Genomic DNA, 18119 nt, shown 5'->3' with positions numbered 1-18119 from the left:
ACGATCCTGCCATTATGATATTAACTGGTTATTTTGCTCATTAGTTGATATAGCTTTTCCTAGCCCTGAATACCCTTAAGATTTGGCATGTTCTTTGAGATGGCTGGCACCGGTTGTTCCTTTCCATGTTTAGTACTTCCTTCAGGGTCTCTTGTAAGGCAGGCCTAGTGGTGACAAAATCTCAAGATTTTGCTTATCTGTAAAGGATTTTATTTCTCCTTCCACTTATGAAACCTCTAGTTTGGCTGGATATGAAATTCTGGGTTTAAAATTCTTTTCTTTAAGAATGTTGAATATTGGCCCCCACCTCTTCTGGCTTGAGAGTTTCTGCCGAGAGATCTGCTGTGAGTCTGATGGCCGTCTTTGTGGGTAACCCGACCTTTCTCTCTGGCTGTCTCTAAGATTTTCCTTCATTTCATAACTTTGTGAATCTTGGCAATTATGTGTCTTGAGTTATTCTCTCGAGGAAAGTACTTTTGTGCTCTCTGTATTTCCTGATTTGAATGTTGGTTCGCCCTACTAGGTTAGAAGTTCTCCTGATGATATCCTGAAGAGTGTTTTCCTTAACTTAATTCCATTTTCCTCACTTTCAGGCAACTTTAATCAGACGTAATTTGGTCTTTTACATAATCCCATACACTTGCAGGCTTTGTCTATTTCTTTTTTTCTTTTCTTTTCTTTTGGTTTCTCTTTTCTCGCCTGATTATCTATTTGATCCTCAATCGCCATACTCTTTTCTTCCAGTTGATTCTGAATGCGTCACGGAAGTTGTGCATTTGTCAATGATTTCTCGTGGTCATGGTTTTCATCTTTCATTTCGCTTTTTATGACCTTCTTCTGCATAATTGTCTAGAATACACCTCTTCCACTTTTTTTCAAGATTTTAGTTTCTTTATGCTGGGTAATGCACTCCTCCTAGCCTCTGAGAAATTTGATGGACTTCAGCCTCTTTCTCATCTCGTCAAAGTCATTCTCCGTCCAGCTTTGATCCGCTACGCATGAGCTGCTTCCTTGTCGGGGAGACACCTTGTTTTTGAATTTCCAGCTTTTCTGCCCTGCTTTTCCCCATCTTTGTTTTATCTGCCTCTCTGGTCTTTGATGGCGGTGATGTACTGATGGGGTTTTGGTGTAGGTGTCCTTCCTGTTTGATAGTTTCTAACAGTCATCAGACCCTCAGCTGTAGGTCTGCTTGAGATTGCTTGAGGTCCACTCCAGACCCTGTTTGCTTCCGTATCAGCAGCAGAGACTGCAGAAGATAGAATATTTCTGGAACAGCAAGTGTACCTGTCTGATTCTGCTTTGGAAGCTTCCCTCTGTGGGGTGTACTCCCCCCAGAGGTGTGGGTGTCAGACTGCCCCTAGTGGGGATGTCTCCCAGTTCGCTACTCAGGGTCAGGACCCGCTAGAGCAGGAGTCTGTCCCTTCAGATCTCAACCTCCGTGTTGGGAGATCCACTGCTTCCTTTCAAAGCTGTCAGACAGAGTCAAGTAGTCTGCAGAGGTATCTGCTGCTTTGTTATTGCTTACTGTGCCCCTGCCCCCCCAGAGGTGGAGTCTACAGACAGGCAGAAGTTTTGAGCTGGGCTGTGAGCTCCACCCAGTTCAGCCTCCCAGCAGCTTTGTTTACCTACTTGCCTGAGCACGCGGCGGCTTCCTCCCAGCCTCGCTAAGCTGCCTTGTCGGTAGATCACAGACTGCTGTGATAGCAATGAGGGAGGCTCCCGTGGACCCTCCCAGCCGGGTGTGTGTGGGATATGATCTCCTGGTGTTCTGCTTGCTCAAAGCAGTATTGGGGTGGGAGCTACCGATTCTCCAGGTGTTGTGTGTCTCAGTTCCCCTGGCTAGGAAAGGGATTCCTTCCCCTCATGCCTTCCCAGGTGAGCGATGCCTCTGCTTCAGCTCTCGCTGGTCGGGCTGCAGCAGCTGACCAGGCACCGGACCGGCACTCCCAGTGAGATGGTGAACCCAGTACCCTGTGCTGAAAAATGCCGAAATCACCGGTCTTCTGTGTCGCTGGCGCTGGGAGTTGAAGACTGGAGCTGCTCCTATTCGGCCATCTTGCTCCGCCCCCAATTTGCCCCCTTTCATAGACATCAATTACACTTCCTTTTACATTTATAATAGTTACTCTAGAGTTTGCATTATGCATTTCTAATTAATCTAAGTCCACAGTAAATAACAGTACCTTGCTTTCTACACACCGGTTCTTTCCTCCAGTCTTTAGACCATTGCTGCCATTCATTTTATCTATTCATATGTTATATACACCCAATATATTGTTACTAATATGACTTTAAATAAACCATTATTTCTTAGGTTAATGGAGAATAAGAAAAATGAAATATTCCATTTTATCTTCATTTATTCACACTGTTTATTTACATAAATCTGAATTTTTGAACTATACTATATCATTTTCCTTGTCCCTGAAGATCTTCTTTTAACATTTATTGTTGGGAAGTTCTCCTGTAGGTAAATTCTCTTACTTTTTGTTTGTGAAAATCTTTACAAATTCTTCACTTCTGAAAAATAATTTCATTGAGTATAGAATTCTATTAACAGTGTTTTTTTTTCCTTTCAATATGTTCAATATTTAATTCCAAACTCTTTTTACTTGCATAGTTTCTAAAAAGATGTCCTCTCAAAGTATTATTCCTGTTTATCTACTAGTAAAGTATTATTAAAGCCCTTCCCACCCACTCTGGCTTCTTTTGAGATTTTCTCTTTGTCTTCTGTTTTCTGCATTTGAATGTGATATGCTTAAGTGTAATTTTTTTTGTATTTATTCTGATCGGTATTCTTTGTTTTTCTTGGATCTTTGGTTTTGTGTCACTCATTAATTTTGAAAAATTCATAGTGATTATTCAAATATTTTATCTCTCACGGTTTTGGATATTCTTTTTTTCTCCGTTATTTCATCAACAAAAAGAGTCAAACAGTGTAAAATATTTGAAGAGATTTATTTTGAGCCACATATGAGTGACCACAGCCCATGACACAGCCCTCAGAAGGTCCTGAGAACGTGTGCCCAAGTTGATCGGGGTGCAGCTTGGTTGTATACATTTTAAGGAGGCCTGAGACATCAATCGAACACATTTAAGAAATACATTGGCTTGGTCCAGAAAGACAAGACAACTCAAAGAAGGGAATGGGAAGTGGGGGACGGGGCCTTCCAGGCTATAGGTAAATTTAAACTTTTTCTGGTTGACAAGTGGTTGAGTTTGTCTAAAGACCTGGGATATAGAAAGGAAATGTTCAGGTTAAGACAAAAGATTCTGGAGACCAGGAGGAGACCAAGGTTCTTTTGAAATCTTTTTGTGGCTGCCCTTAGACATAACAGATGACAAATGTTTCCTAATTCGACCTTTAAAAGATGCTGGACTCTTAATCTCCTCAGGATTGGGAGGGCCTGGAAGAAAAAGATCTAGCAATGTTAATAGAGATTCTCTACACATGCAAATTTCCCCCCACAAAGGACAGCTTTGCAAGGCCATTTCAAAATATGGGGTAAAATATTTTGACTTTCTTCTTTGTTACATAATGTCATGCAGGAGACACATTGGAAAGTAAGTCGCGATATATATGGTTCAATAAACTCATCTGATGGGAATTTATGGTTTGTAGAACAAGACTCTCCAAACCCCTTAGATAGGAATTTGGGCAAGATAAAAAAATATCAGAGCTAGTCTTCAATTTCCTCTATTTTAATTTTAGCTTAAGGAAGTTCCTATTGACAAATCTTTAAGCCCAGTGATTCTTTTCTCAGCCGTGTTTGTTCTGTTAATAAAGCCATCAAAATAATTCTTCAATTCTGTTATAAATATTTTAGAATTTCTAGCATTTCCTTTTAATTCATTCTTAAACTTCCCACTGCTGTGTTTACATGCTCCATCTATTCCAGCTATGTCTACTTATTTCATTCGAGCCCTTAACGTGTTATAGTTACTTTAAATTCACTGCCTACTCATAGTAAAATTTTGTCCTATATGAATATAGTTCTGATGCTTGATTTGTCTCGTCAGACTGTTAGGATATATCAGCTAACAGGAATTGACTAATTAGTAATTAGATCTTTGTATAAGGTTTTGTTTATCTGGAGGAATTGGCCTGTATTGAATGTTTACTGTAGGTTTAGGTATAGGTATCAAAAACTGAGTTCTAATATCTTGGTTTTCCTGTCCCCTTTTGTATTTGGGCTTCTGTAATGACTCCTCTTTATATAGAGTCTATGGCTTTCAGCTCTTTCAGCTCTAACACACCGTTTTTATACTGTAACCCTATTGCTATGATGGTAAGGGATGGGGGAGGGGGAGCATCATATAATTTTAAGATTAAATCTTAGTCTTTTAGTGGGCTTTGTTCTTGGAATGTAGCCTTCATAAGTTCCCCTTCATAAGCCTCACCTCTTTGCCCATCCCAGCTCCCTTAGGTGAGACAGATAAGCTAGAGTAGACTAAAATCCTTAGGAAAATGCCCTTTTGCCAACTTGGATAAGACTCTAGTAAAGTCTTTTTCTGTTGACAGTAAGTCTTTGTTATGGAGAAACTTCTAGGCATATTTTACAAAGGTTACTTTTTCTCTCCCTATGCCAGAACCATGAGGGGGTTTTTCTTGGATTTTCTTCATGATGACCTGGTATGCTTAGTGTAGAATGGGGGCTCCCTAAGACTATAGCTCCAGGAGTTTCTGATTCTCAGCTTCCATCAATTCATTAAAGTTATCATTTAAGTGTTTTTACCTGTTCATGATTCCTACAGTTTCTGCTCTAAGAAAAGAGACCTTGGTTTGGGACTCTCTGGATTTTCATATCTCTCTAAAATTCTGAGCAGTGGTTAGCTCTGAAATCTCAGTTTTCTAATGGGTCCAAGAAAAGATGCAGATTTTCAGTTTGTTCAGCTTTATTCTTGTAAGGACAAGAATGACAATCTTCAAACTTTATATAGGATGGAACTGAAACCAGAAATTCCCTATAGTCATTTTTTATACTTTATTTCTAGAGTAGTTATATTAAATAATTTTAAAGACCTGAATGTTAATAACAATCGGAAAGACAAGAGTGTTCAGGATTTTTAATGAAGTGATATATTTAACGAAGTGATACATTTGTGATGTATATTCATGTACATTAACAGTTTATTAAGTAACAATAAATAAGTAAATAATAATGGATATTTGACAAGCAAATCAAATTCATCTTACAACTACATGAGATAAAATTTTTTATTTCCATTTTATAGATTAACAAAGTGAGACCAGAATTTTTGTTCTTAACCACTAATTATTTTAACTCCTGAAAGAATATTAAATTTCTGTCTATTTCAGACATTTGGGAAGGCAGATAAATATATGTTAAAAAGAAGTTAGCCAAATTAAAATGGATTTATTAATTAGATCTCTTTGCAATCAGAAAATATAATATCTCAGATTAAGCAACTGTGTGTGTATATATATACAACACACTAGTATATATATACGTATCCTTCTGTTCTTAAAAATATAGGCAAAAGAATAACCCTTAACTATTTTTTTAAAAAAGGTATTCCTTGGTGTCTATGTTTCTCATTATTAATATGAATTATTTTACTTGTTGATATTTTCAAGACATCAAAGGCAATAAAGTAGAATACATGGCATTGTTATGTAGATGATATCCTTAACACAGAAATGATAAATGCTATCTAGACTTTTGTTTTGTTTTATGACCAAATGCAGATAAATCTTTCACAACATTTATTAATATGCTATTCAATTCCCATATCTATGTTCTATAAAATGAAGTGTTTTAAATTTAAAAAACTTTTTGACGGCAAGCTATAATTATAATAATCGAAGTCGTTTTCCCGTAAGTAAATTATTTTCAGAGTACAGAGTAGATACCAGGAAAACACAGTGATCTATTGTCTCTCATGTCTACAGTTTGTTGAACAAGGTATTTTAAATTAAAGCTTGAAAAACGTCTCTGCTGGTATTTGAAATAATTAGCTGTGAAAGTCATGGTCCAAGACCCTTTTAAGATTTCGATTTTAAGTGCTTTTTCTTCTACTTGTCAAGTCTTGACATTTTATCATTTGGTATTCAAGGAAATTGAGACTATTTCCTCCTCCGAACACTGTAGACAAATTATATTTATGCTAGATAGCCAATATAATGCAAAGCAACCTGGTTTTGATATTTAAAAGTATTGGCACTTCTGCCTGAAAAGATGCTTGCTTACCCACATAAGAACCAATATCCATATGTAAGTAAAATAACTTGTGAAATACTTTTTTAGAATTAAATTTTCCAGTGGAAAATATTATATTATACATTCAGCCAGTAAATCCAATTCTCTGTTACAAATTTCTCCTGGTAAGTCTTAGAAATCTTAAATGTATTGTCTCTCAAACTCAGCACATCTCTGTCCTCCTCTGTCCCTTCACAATGATTAAATAACTTAAGAAGATCTCATTGAAGGTAATATTGTATAGTTTCTTTGTTTGTTTTTTTTAATGGTACACCTGTAGAATGTAAGCTCTTCAAGGGTATGACACTCTGCTTTAGTCACTGATAAATCCCAAGTACCTAAACAGTGCCAGACACACATTAGATACTTAATTAATATTGGTTATATGAATGAGGGCCTCCTTCTACTTGAATATAATTTCCCTCAGAACTGCTATTTCTTTTGGCTTACCACTCTATCTCTAGTGCAAGAGCAGGCATTCAATAAATACATGTTGAGTGGGCAGCCGAATGGTGGATTGAATAAAATTACATCAGCACTAAAATACTGGTGCTAGAAGGGGAATATGGTATAAATATCCCCTTCCCTATATCTCTAGACAACATATCTGACTTACCAATCATCCATTTTACATGTTAGGTTGTGATACTCCTGAAGAAAAATAAGTTTGTTCAATTTTTTATGATTTACAATGGCTTTATATTTTCATTAAATATTTCCAAAGATTGAATGAGCTTAAAACACCAACTCAGCTATTAGGACAGACAGGCAAAAAGCATGTTTGTTTTGAGTCTTTCAAGTACAAAGTTTGGATATTTCAATTGTCTTCACCATTTAGGACAATTTTCTTCAGATAAAAATTTAAAATCATCACTTCAGAAGCCATTTACAATTCCAACAAAACTAAAAGTAGTGAAGACCTAATTGAAGACAATGTTGAGATCTTATCTTTGTGCACATGTGGCTGATGCAATAATGATTTGGTTATTGTGAACATGATGATAACTATAGTCAAATTAAGCATATTTATGTAGATGTATTTTAGGAATATGAAACAGATAACTTAGCCATGCTATTATCCAATCATTTCTTAAGTGCATTCTAATTTTATATACTCAGTTGTGATTCTGGTTCTTGTACTATCAAGCTGTCTATTTTGTTAGTAGATATGTGAAAGCACCTGGGTAACATACAAGTTGGAGAAAACTAACACTCTTTCTTGGTTTCTTTGTCACTATCACCCTTGTTATGAAAAAAGATCATAGCTTTTTCTACCTAATCCTCATTTCATCTTTCTGTATTATTTGTTTCCCTTTAGTCATAACACAGTGAACTCAGATTAATAAGAAAGTAGCATCACAGTTTAAGATAATATTGATTCTGGAGAACAACCGAGAATACTGTGTGTTTTCCTTGACAAATTGATAGGATGGAATTCTAGAAGCACTATACAATATCTTTCTGAAGAAAAATTCAACAGGTTGTAAAACCCAGCCTCAATGAACCCAGAAAACCATGAGTGTTTGAATCACCATCAACAGGGGGATGGACGATTCTGGAAGGTTAATATAATATGTGCCTTTTTTGAAACAATCTTTATTTGCTTTTACGTTTCTACAGAAATGCTATCCACATTCATAATAATTTGTGGAGTTTTGTGTGTGTGTGTGTGTGTGCGCGCGTTTTTCTTTGCCCTGAGGAATCACAAAGAGAATACTTGGAGAAAAAAAAAGTTCTCAGAAATTTTGTCATTTTTTTTAAGATGCTGATCTTTTCACTATTTCTACAAGGTATGCAGCTGCATAGCAAGCAGGGATACAGAGGGCTTTCCTGCTGAGCTAACAAGTTTCTGTTTTGATGAAAACAAGTAAAAATTATAGTAATTTTGAGGGTCAGTAGCACAACTATCCTACATCATATGCTTAGATGGAAATTTTGTATGTCAGCTAGATTATAACTACTGCTGAGTTCTTAACCCTACTTAATATCAGGCAGGATTTTACCTGGCACTTTCAGTTCATTTCCTTTAACAAAATTACTCTTAATAATGTTATTCTTTATTCTCATGAGAATAGTTTGCTACTTATCTCTCTGGGGTTTCTTACTAACAGAAGCTTCTATTTACTAACAATTAATTCTGGCTATGTTACTGAAACTTAAGAAGTAATAATATAGGAGAAAAGGGGATCAACAAAAGATGTTTTTTCTTTCCTTTACAGCTACCCAGACATTAGTCTTATCTAAACAAGGTGGCATCTTCAGAAATTTCTCACAAGCACACCAAAAAAAAATCATAGAATGAGGGTGATCTGACCTCTACCTGTGCAAACAAGTGATGTTTAATCTTTCCACCCACCAAAGAATGAACATCTCATTAAAAAGTAGTTTCAGAATGATGGAAGCAGGAAGCAAGAGATGTAAGAACTCTTACATTGTGTTCTTTATTCACATTAATATAGTTATTTAATAGCAAATGTTAGTGTGGGTGTGATAGCAACTTTTTCTTACAAATAAATCCCATATGGAAATATGTATAATAAAAGTGAGCATCACTATATGATAAAATTTCACCCTGTAATTTGTGTGGTCAATGTAAAAGATGTATCATCCAGATAAATGATCTCATCTGGGATGCTGAGGTTTAAGGCATTCAGTTTTTTGGGTTTTTTTTAATCCTCAAAATAAAATCAAAGCATTATTTAATTACCATATACCAGGACTGACTCTGCCTCTGACTTTTTCACTTTTGCAGCTCTCTTTACCACCCCGTGTTGTCAATGTTTGTCTTTAACTAGCTATAATGATCTACACACCCACCTTGGGGAATTACTATGCAAATATCATTAAAATGGTACATGAAAAATCATTTTGTGCTCTCAGACTGTCCAGATACTGATATAAATACAAAGGATAAATTTGCGAGTTCCAGGTCTTGGTAAACTTCATCAAGTTTATACCAATAAGAGATAATGCCATCAATTTCTGAGGCAGAGAGTGAATGGGAGTCATGATTAAGACTATGACATAAGCTTGGCCCGAGTTTTCAGACTAGTAACTGAAGGTTTGATATGCCCCAAAGACATAATCCAGCACAATATGTTTTGCAAATATTTTAATTAGTTTAAAATTTTTAAATCAAGATTTTACATAACACTCATTTCCAGATTCTATTGAAAAATTTTAAGATCTAAATATAAGAACTACACTCCTTAGTACATCTTTCTGCCTGCTTCACACATCTGAGATCCTGATCCTGTTTCAGATATGTTTACAAGGCAAGAGCATGGACTGACTAGAAGTTTTAGCAACTGATATCAGTTCAAGGCCTATTTTATTTGGTCAGTATCTTAAAATTGTTAACAATGACACATTTGAGAATTTATTCAGAATGTAAATAACAAGATAATTCTTTCTGCCAAAAAATTTTATGTTCTAATACTAATTTATCAATGTTTGTACATATACAAAAATACAGAAACTCCTCTGTAGATTGTTTGAGACCCATTGCATGTTCTGTAATTGAGTTCTGAGGAAGGAAAGAGATGTTAGAAGAATAATAGAAAAACCTTAATTTCCGCATAATATTTTATTCCATTACTCTTCAGTTAGAGAGCCTTTCTTGACTTCCTGTTGCTCAGTGCATAGAGTTCAGAGACCTGTGTATGATTTTTTTTGTGTGGCTTTACCTGATCTTTCTTGGTTCATTTCTTAACATTTTTCTAAGTGATTTTATCTAATAAAGTTTGAATAAATGAATAATGAGAGAATCAGAAAAAGTCTCCACGTTTGTTTGGTTTTATAATTCATAAGATTTAAAGACAGACATATTTGGATCAAATTCTAGTTTGCCACTTAATTAGTTATGTGATCTTGAAGAACTTATTAATGATATGACCTAAACCTTTCTAAACTCCAGTTTATCACCTGGTTCTTAGTTTTCATGTGGATAAAATTACATAAGAATATACATATGTTTTCTCCTTTTTCCCATACAGTCTCCATACAGTTAGTTTTCTGGTAGTGTTCCATTTGCTTAAAACATTTCCTAGGTGTCTTCAATATATAAGAACTTAATCATGCCTAATATAAGAATCATACTCATCACAATATTTTGTTAACATCTCCTGTAACAGAGTTTCAACCACATAATTTATTATTTGTTTAATGATTTAAGAGTTCTCTCTGTGACTATGTTAAGATTTTTCAAGGGCAATGGAAATAACTCAAATATCTATAAAAATAGCAGGGATGATGAAAACAATTGGCATTTATATATCAAGTTTTGATAAACCAAGGGCTTTCACACACTTTATCATATATAAGATTTACTACTCAAAAAGCCTTGTAATGTGGGTAAGGTAAGTATTGTTCTTGTTACCCTAATTTCATATGTGAGCTGAGAGACCTAGAAGACCTAGAGGACATGCCGATTTTTGCCTATAGTTAGAAACTCTAATTTATATCTTCTGTGCTTTGAATCCAGCGTTTTTCTACTATATCATATTTTCTTCTAAGGAACAAATAGAATCATATGTATATGGTTGATTGTGACAATAAAAGTTCATTGATTGATTTATGAAACCTAAGATAGGTTTTAGAATACAGATAATCTTTTCTTCACAGAGTTTCACAAATGTGTACTTTTATTGTCATCGCATTTGTAGTTATGACAAATAAGTTTGCTCTAATTTAGAGATAAAGAAACAAAGTTTTTTGATTCACCAGGGATTTCCAGACCAACAGCCCTTGGGAGGTGCTTTAAGATTACTAAAAGTTTATACCAGTAGCAGGCATCGCCAGAGCCCATCACTCCCTAGAGTAGTACACCCTGGTTTTCATATCCCTTTGAAGACTGTTCTGTCCCCAAAAGGTGCTTGTGTCACATCCCTGACTCCAAAGGGTGTTTTAATTTGTTCCCTCTGGTAAATACATTGCTCTTGAGTAATGTTTTATCCTTGGAAATAGTTTCCTTTGACTTATCTAAAAGGATGTTAGTTTCAATGGACTCTGGGATCCCAGCCCTCATTATTACATGTGGTTTCTACTTAATGGATTCTGTCTCCTCTGTCCCTGATATTTTTTCAAGTTAATTATTTGTAGCAATATCACAATGAATAAAAAGTCCTCAAGGTGAAAAACCGGAATAGTGCCCACAAATAAATGGCCAACCTAATTATGGGTCTGAAATATATGCCGCAAGAAGGTACAATACTGTTTATATATTAATTTTACAAGGTCATAGATAATGGATCTGTACTATTGTAATCAAACAGAGGACACATGGTACAATCCAACAGAGAAGCAAATGGGTCTGGCCACTGGAGACTGCTCATGTAAAAGGAAAGGTCAGAATACTTATGCACCATCTACTGGATGGTTAAGCTTTCAAAACCAATGTAATTATATACAAATGCACTGAGATTGATTTAGATGTATTTATTAGGTATGCAAGCATACCTAGTCTTTATATTGGTCATTAGCCCTCAGTATGAAAAAGATTCTTCAGTAGATTGTGGTACATTATATGTTAATGAATTTGACTTTTTTTTTTTTTTTTAAAAGGTGACTATTGTGTCACATTCCAATTCATACGGATTAGAGGTTCTCAACCCATAGAAAGCCTCAGAATCACCTGGTGAATTTGTTAACATACAGATTTCTGTCTCTCTGTTAGTTTCTGATTTACTAGACCTGAGTTGGGAAAAAGGAATTATTTCTAGTAAGTTCCCAGGATGGCCGGGTGCGATGGCTCATGCCTGTAATCCCAGTTTACTCAGATGGCTGAGGCACGAGAATTGCTCGAGCCGAGGAGGTGGAGGTTGCAGTGAGTCAGGATTGCCCCACTGCACTTCAGCTTGGGCAACAGGGTGAGACTCTGTCTCAAAAATCAATCAATCAATCAATCAATCAATAAATCAATAAATAAAAATAATAATAATAATAAAAAAAAAACTAGTTCCCAGGTAATGCTGATGCTGCTGGTCTATGGGTAGCATTGATACCGATAAAAAAGATATTAGTGTAGCAAATCCCCCAGATACCCTTTATTAAAGCAGTTTCGGATGGTCTGATTTAGCCTGAGTCCCCTACCATTATAAAGTGTTCTGTTGATACTAACACACCTTGCTAGAGCACTAATAGTGGCTGAGAATGTCTAACAATTTTTATTTGAGATTTATGTTTTACATAAAATAATACTTGCAAATAATTTTTTAAATCTCATCATACTATGAAGACTATGGTGGTAACCAGCAATCCTCTTGCCCACCTTCCCTGCTTGCAATTTCTGATACCCAGGGGCAACTATGTCAATCTTTTGTCTTCATTCTGTCGTATGACTCCGTATTTATAGATAACGTGTATATTACTGTTCTCTATTTTTCCTATTTTGGTTTTATCTACTGCTTTCCCATTAAAGAAAATATCTATTTAACTGTCTTATTCCAGTCTTTCCCTCAACCTCCAGTATAGTTATGTTAGTTAAGCCAATATTCCGGTTAGATTATTCACATCTGAATCAAACAGTGTGCTATGATTAGGCTTTCTTTTTTATACATTGTTTTTGTTTCTTATAGCCTTATCAATTGGCACACTTTTCATTTGCTTGGTTTTTAACATATCATTAATTAATTCTAATCTCTTTGGAAGAACTGTAACTCTCATTTCAAGCTTTTTTTTAAAGGAAAGAAGTTGTGTGTGTGTGTGTGTGTGTGTGAGTGTGTGTGTGTGTGTTTTCCCCCACAGAGGCATCCTTTCTGGAGCTTCTCTCCATTCCATTATACAGTGGGACTGGAGGATCTCTGAACTTGCTACCATTTTGCCACCTCTCTGCAATGCTGTATTTCTTCCCTCTGTCTCTCATTTTGTTTGTTTGTTTGTTTTTCTGTTTCCTCAGTAGGGTTCCTTTGACCTTCGTTTTCCAAACTGTCTCTTAATTTTTCTCTCCCTGATATCACATTTTTACATTTCAGGAACTCTCTCTGATTCTCTAAATGCTTCTTTGTAAAATTTCTGTATCTCTGAAGGAACTTTTCTTAAAGTTCTTTGAGAAAATTAAATTTAGAATTTTTGAAGTTTTTATCTGCACCTTATATTGCCTCTGTTTTCTTCAAGTTTGGTATGCTTTTTGTTTCTTTTTGGCCTCTTAATTATATGTTAAAAGCTCTCCAAAATCCCTGGAAATCCTTTGCTGCCTATTCATACTCATGAGTGAAGTCGTGAAAATAGTGACATGAAGTTCTCTGTATACAGAAGGGCTTGCTAATTAAGCTATTTCCCACATGGTTACTGGGCGTGGACCTAGGAACCAGTAACTGTATCTCTTCCAGTTGATTTCAATTCTCCAAGTAGAAATTCCTCCATCTCTTATGTAAGGATGTCAGCTGTGGACTGGCAGCTTTCTGGAGGTCTAGTAAAGGAAGATACCTTCATTAACAATGTTTGATACATAGGCTAACATGGAACCATGATTTTCACTGCAGTTTGACAACCTTATATTCAACTGTTTCTAGTGGCCTGAGAACATACCATTCACGCTCCAGTCTTCTATGGGTGGGAGTACAGTGGATGGCCCTCAGAATTCACCCCCTTGTTTGAGTGGAAGAGAGAACCCAGAAGAGTCTAACTGCCCCTTATTAAAAATGGCCAATCTTTATCTTTTCACCTTTAACCTGACAATCAGACATATAAAATGTCCCCAGTTTTTACATATTTTGAAAATTCAGTGCCATAAAAAATACTTCCTTCCCAGTAGTTCCCAGCTATTTACAGAAACTTTATGTGAGTTCTAATATCATCTTTCCTGATGCATCTGATGCTTTATTGTCATTTTCATTTGACTTCTGGAGAGAGTAAATGTTAACTTTTGTGTTCAATTAACTTTTGTTCAATCTGCATTATATTACTACTTATTAAGAATTTGCTATCTTACATGTATCAAAATAAGGAAAATAGAGTGTCCCTGGTACCCAGAGAGAGCTCACACACTGGAGTTTACACAAGAATACCTCCATGTTTCATGCACTGTAAATGCATGGCTGAGACAAAACATGGGTTATGCATTTCGTATTCATTTGATTCTTTAATACTTTCTATGCATAACTGAGTTCTAAAATTTCTAATGATAAGATGATCAATTCAAAAAATGCTTGACTTTTTAAAATGTTTGCTATATATTGCCAAACCTGTACTTTTCCATTTTCTTTTACTTTTGCTATGTCATTTTCTATTTACTTTTCCATAACTTTTGTTTCATCTTCCTTTAAAAAATTATCATCATTCCTAATATTTTATATAAATTCACCATAATCTTTGTATATTTGTCCCTCTTTTTTTCTGAGCTCACCAATATTATGAGCAACAAATTCTTTGAAATATGTAGATTATGGTCACCTGATTGGGAAAATATTTTCTCTGATTTTAACTACCTTTTTTAAGGTAAGAATATTATGCCCCATTTTTATCCTTTCAAAACAAGTATATCTTTTATAAACTATGAAGATAGGCTAAAGGTAGATAATTTTTCAAAAGCATAATGGCTATATTATCTAAAACTAAGAAATAAGACATTTTGTATCTTGAAAAGGCTGTTAGAATAAAATTACCTCACTGAAATTATTCATTTTTTGGCTAAATTGACTTTTTCTTTTTGCTTTCTAGAATTTTATTTTCTTCATTCAGTTGATGTATTACTTATTTCCAAAAAAGAACAAAAGAAAAAATAGTATGTAAATTTGAAAACACTTATTTTACATTATCTTGACTACAAGATTGTGAAGATAAATTTTATTCAAAATGATTATTGTTTCTTATTACCAGAAATAAACACCACAAAAAAGAAGTAGCTTCAGCAATGTACACAGAAATAATTTTCACGTTGACATGATAACATATTAGACTTTGGAAAAGCATGAACTGTATTTTGTGACTATAGTTGATGAATGGGTGATAATTTTAACTATAAGTGTAAACAGGTACTATGTTTCCAGAAATCTAGATGAGAAACAGTATTTAATAGTTTTTAAGAGCACAGTTTTGGTCTTAACAGAACTGGTCCAAGTCCTGGCTCTGCCACTGTGGTTTACCTCAAGTTATTTTAGTTATTTGATCCTCAGTTTACTCAGCAGAAAAATGGGGATTTACAACCCGAGGCTATCATAAGGATTAAAAAAACTTCTATACGCAGAGTATTTAACATAGAACCTGGCACATAGTGAGCATTCAATGAATGGTTGCTAATGTTACTACAAAGCCGTTCAGATATGTTTGATCAAAATAAATAAAACTGTACCAATCCCAAACAAAATTAATTCAATGCAACACCAAAATTGGTAGCACCATCAATATTTACACTTTGGGCAAATAAAAACAGCTAGGCATTTATGCTTACAGGTGACACACTAAATAGTAGTGTCTCTGGGTGAAATAAAATAGGGAATGGTAGTTGTTGTGGGAGAGGTGTGCTCTCATTTTAAAGGTTAAAAAAAAAATGATTTAAAATGTGTATAAATCTGGTCACCAGCGATAGCTTTCTTTTCACTATACACAGAGGATTCACTTATTTAATAGATATTCTTTGATTGCCTATTATGTGCCCGGCTGTGTTTACCTACCATGCAAAAGGAAATACCTCCTTTTTATGCTTGAATACTTTCCTTTTCCACAGACATTTCCACTGGGCCTGGGAGATGGGCAATTCTATTCATGGACAGATGGTTTGAGAAGAAAGGACTGGCATGACTATGAAAGCATTCAGAAAGAGGCTATGCGCTCAGGTATGAAGTTCAGTGTACGCCAAAGTGCTACTTCACTCGCAGCAGTGTCTCATTTGTCACGTAAAGGATCTCTAATTAGCATTTCTTCTGCACACAGTAAAGTATATTTCATGGGGATATTGGAGGTGATACTAGACAGAACCTAAGTGACTTCAAATTTCAGAGAGAAAACAAATAATGAATAGTCTTTTTAATATTAGCTGCAGTAAAAGTCATTAAAATTTAATAAATATATAGTACTGCATATTCCCAACTGCTTGTTATTAATTTCTAGGGGTATCCTGGAATTTATCAACGAGACTTGACCTGGTAGATATGTATCTTGAGCAAGATTCACTCCTTAGAGCTGAAGTGTATCTAACTGGCAATGCAAAGTATTTCATTTCTACCAACATTTCTAGACACTGGCAGGACGTACAGCAAGCCAGCAGGTCAAGCAGATGGGTTTCTAAGGTTGGCAATAGTTGGAAAAGCAATCAGGCAGTTAAATGGAATCAAGTAGGTCTGTTTATTTGTAGCAGAGTTCTAGACTTGTGCTAGAGTTAAAGGACAAAGTAGCAGGAAAGAATAAGTCTTTACACTTTGGGAGGCCAAGGTGGGCAGATCACGAGGTCAGGAGATCGAGACCATCCTGCTAACATGGTAAAACCCCATCTCTACTAAAAATACAAAAAATTAGCCGGGCCTGGTGGTGGGCACCTGTAGTTCCAGCTATGCGGGAGGCTGAGGCAGGAGAATGGCCCAGGAGGTGTAGCTTGCAGTGAGCTGAGATCATGGCACTTCACTGCAGCCTGGGCGACAGAGCAAGACTCCGTCTCAAACAAATGAACAAACAAACAAACAAACAAAAGACAAGTCTTTCTAGAAGGACTTAAAGATTAGGTTGTTGTGAAGAGAAATTCAGAAGGGTATATAAGTAGAAATCCAGTGAAAGTGAGTAACTCATGGTAGGAAACCCATATTCTTTTGTTCAGCCAAGTAAGTTATTTTCTCAGTGAGGATGTCACAGAAATAGAGCAGCTACAGTTTGGTAAAGACATCTCAGCAGCCATGAGACACTGCATTCAAGGTCAAATCAGCAGCAGAATTATGACTAGCCACGGTGTGAGGTCCTCTTACTCAACTAGAGTTAGGAACAAAATTGTTCTGGGCTGTGAAATGTTCGTAGCTCTGTATCAGGTATGGCTGACTTAATTACAGTCTTTTTTATTTTCTTCCATTCCTTTTCTTCAAAAAAAGGCCTGCCCCACGCCCTATCCTCAACTTTATTAAAGTGGCTTATTCCAAAGATGTTCCCTGTTTTCAGAGAATCAACTTCTTCCAGGTTCTATCATCTTTCCACCTTAGGCAGTGACCCCATGAATGGTCGTGAAAGTGAGTTCCTTACCAGCATCCTCACTTTTCTAGTACTTTTATCTTTTTCCTCTATTGGCTCGATCAACCCTGTATTAATCCAACTACTTGTTTCTCCTTATGACCCCAGGATGCTGAAGTTTTCTGGAATGTTTTCATAATCTTACCAATTGAATCTTCCACAAGTTAATAATAATAATAAAATTGCCCAAATTTACTGAATGCATGATTTCTACTAAGTACTTTGCATATGTATTTTATTTAAATCTCAGAATAACTCTGATAGGTATCCCAAATTAAATAAAATTGAGTTCCTATGAATTTATTAAATTTTATCCAAGTTCAAGCAGCTAATAATTTGCAGCTCTGGATTAAGAACCAGGTCTTATCATGGTCCATTATACTCCACTGTTAAATAATAATATTCGGACAATATGGAGTAATGGCAAGGACACAACAGGAGAAAGACACACCTAGGTTCAAATCCTAGCGTTTCCATACAGGCGCTGTGGTGAATCGATTTCTGTTTCTGATATTCTACTTTGTAGAATTTATTTAAGGATTAAAGATAATATACCTACAGTAATTGTCCAATTATTTGGACATATTGGAAACTCGACTAATGATAACTGTAATTATTAATCCATCTAAGTTACTTTAACATGAATTGGCATGCCTATCCTTTGCTTGTACTAATGAGTTTTGAATACAAAATCCAGTGCTTCACATTTATATATGCTCCATACCACCCTTTCCACCTCCTGAATAAACT

At 35.5% G+C, this 18119-nt stretch overlaps 1 protein-coding gene across 2 annotated transcripts in view; it reads left to right on the top strand.

Annotated features, from left to right (window-relative positions):
* GALNTL6 (polypeptide N-acetylgalactosaminyltransferase like 6) overlaps nucleotides 1-18119 on the top strand; it is a 1207198-nt gene that overhangs the window by 396118 nt on the left and 792961 nt on the right. For both annotated transcript variants that reach the window (XM_003899362.5, XM_003899363.4), the window contains one exon: nucleotides 15886-15994. In XM_003899362.5, the coding sequence (XP_003899411.2) occupies nucleotides 15886-15994 (109 nt within the window). The remainder of the gene's footprint in view (nucleotides 1-15885; nucleotides 15995-18119) is intronic.

Source organism: Papio anubis, chromosome 3 (assembly GCF_008728515.1).
Source record: "Papio anubis isolate 15944 chromosome 3, Panubis1.0, whole genome shotgun sequence".
NCBI lineage: Eukaryota > Metazoa > Chordata > Mammalia > Primates > Cercopithecidae > Papio > Papio anubis.
This window is presented reverse-complemented; position numbering and strand designations above follow the sequence as displayed.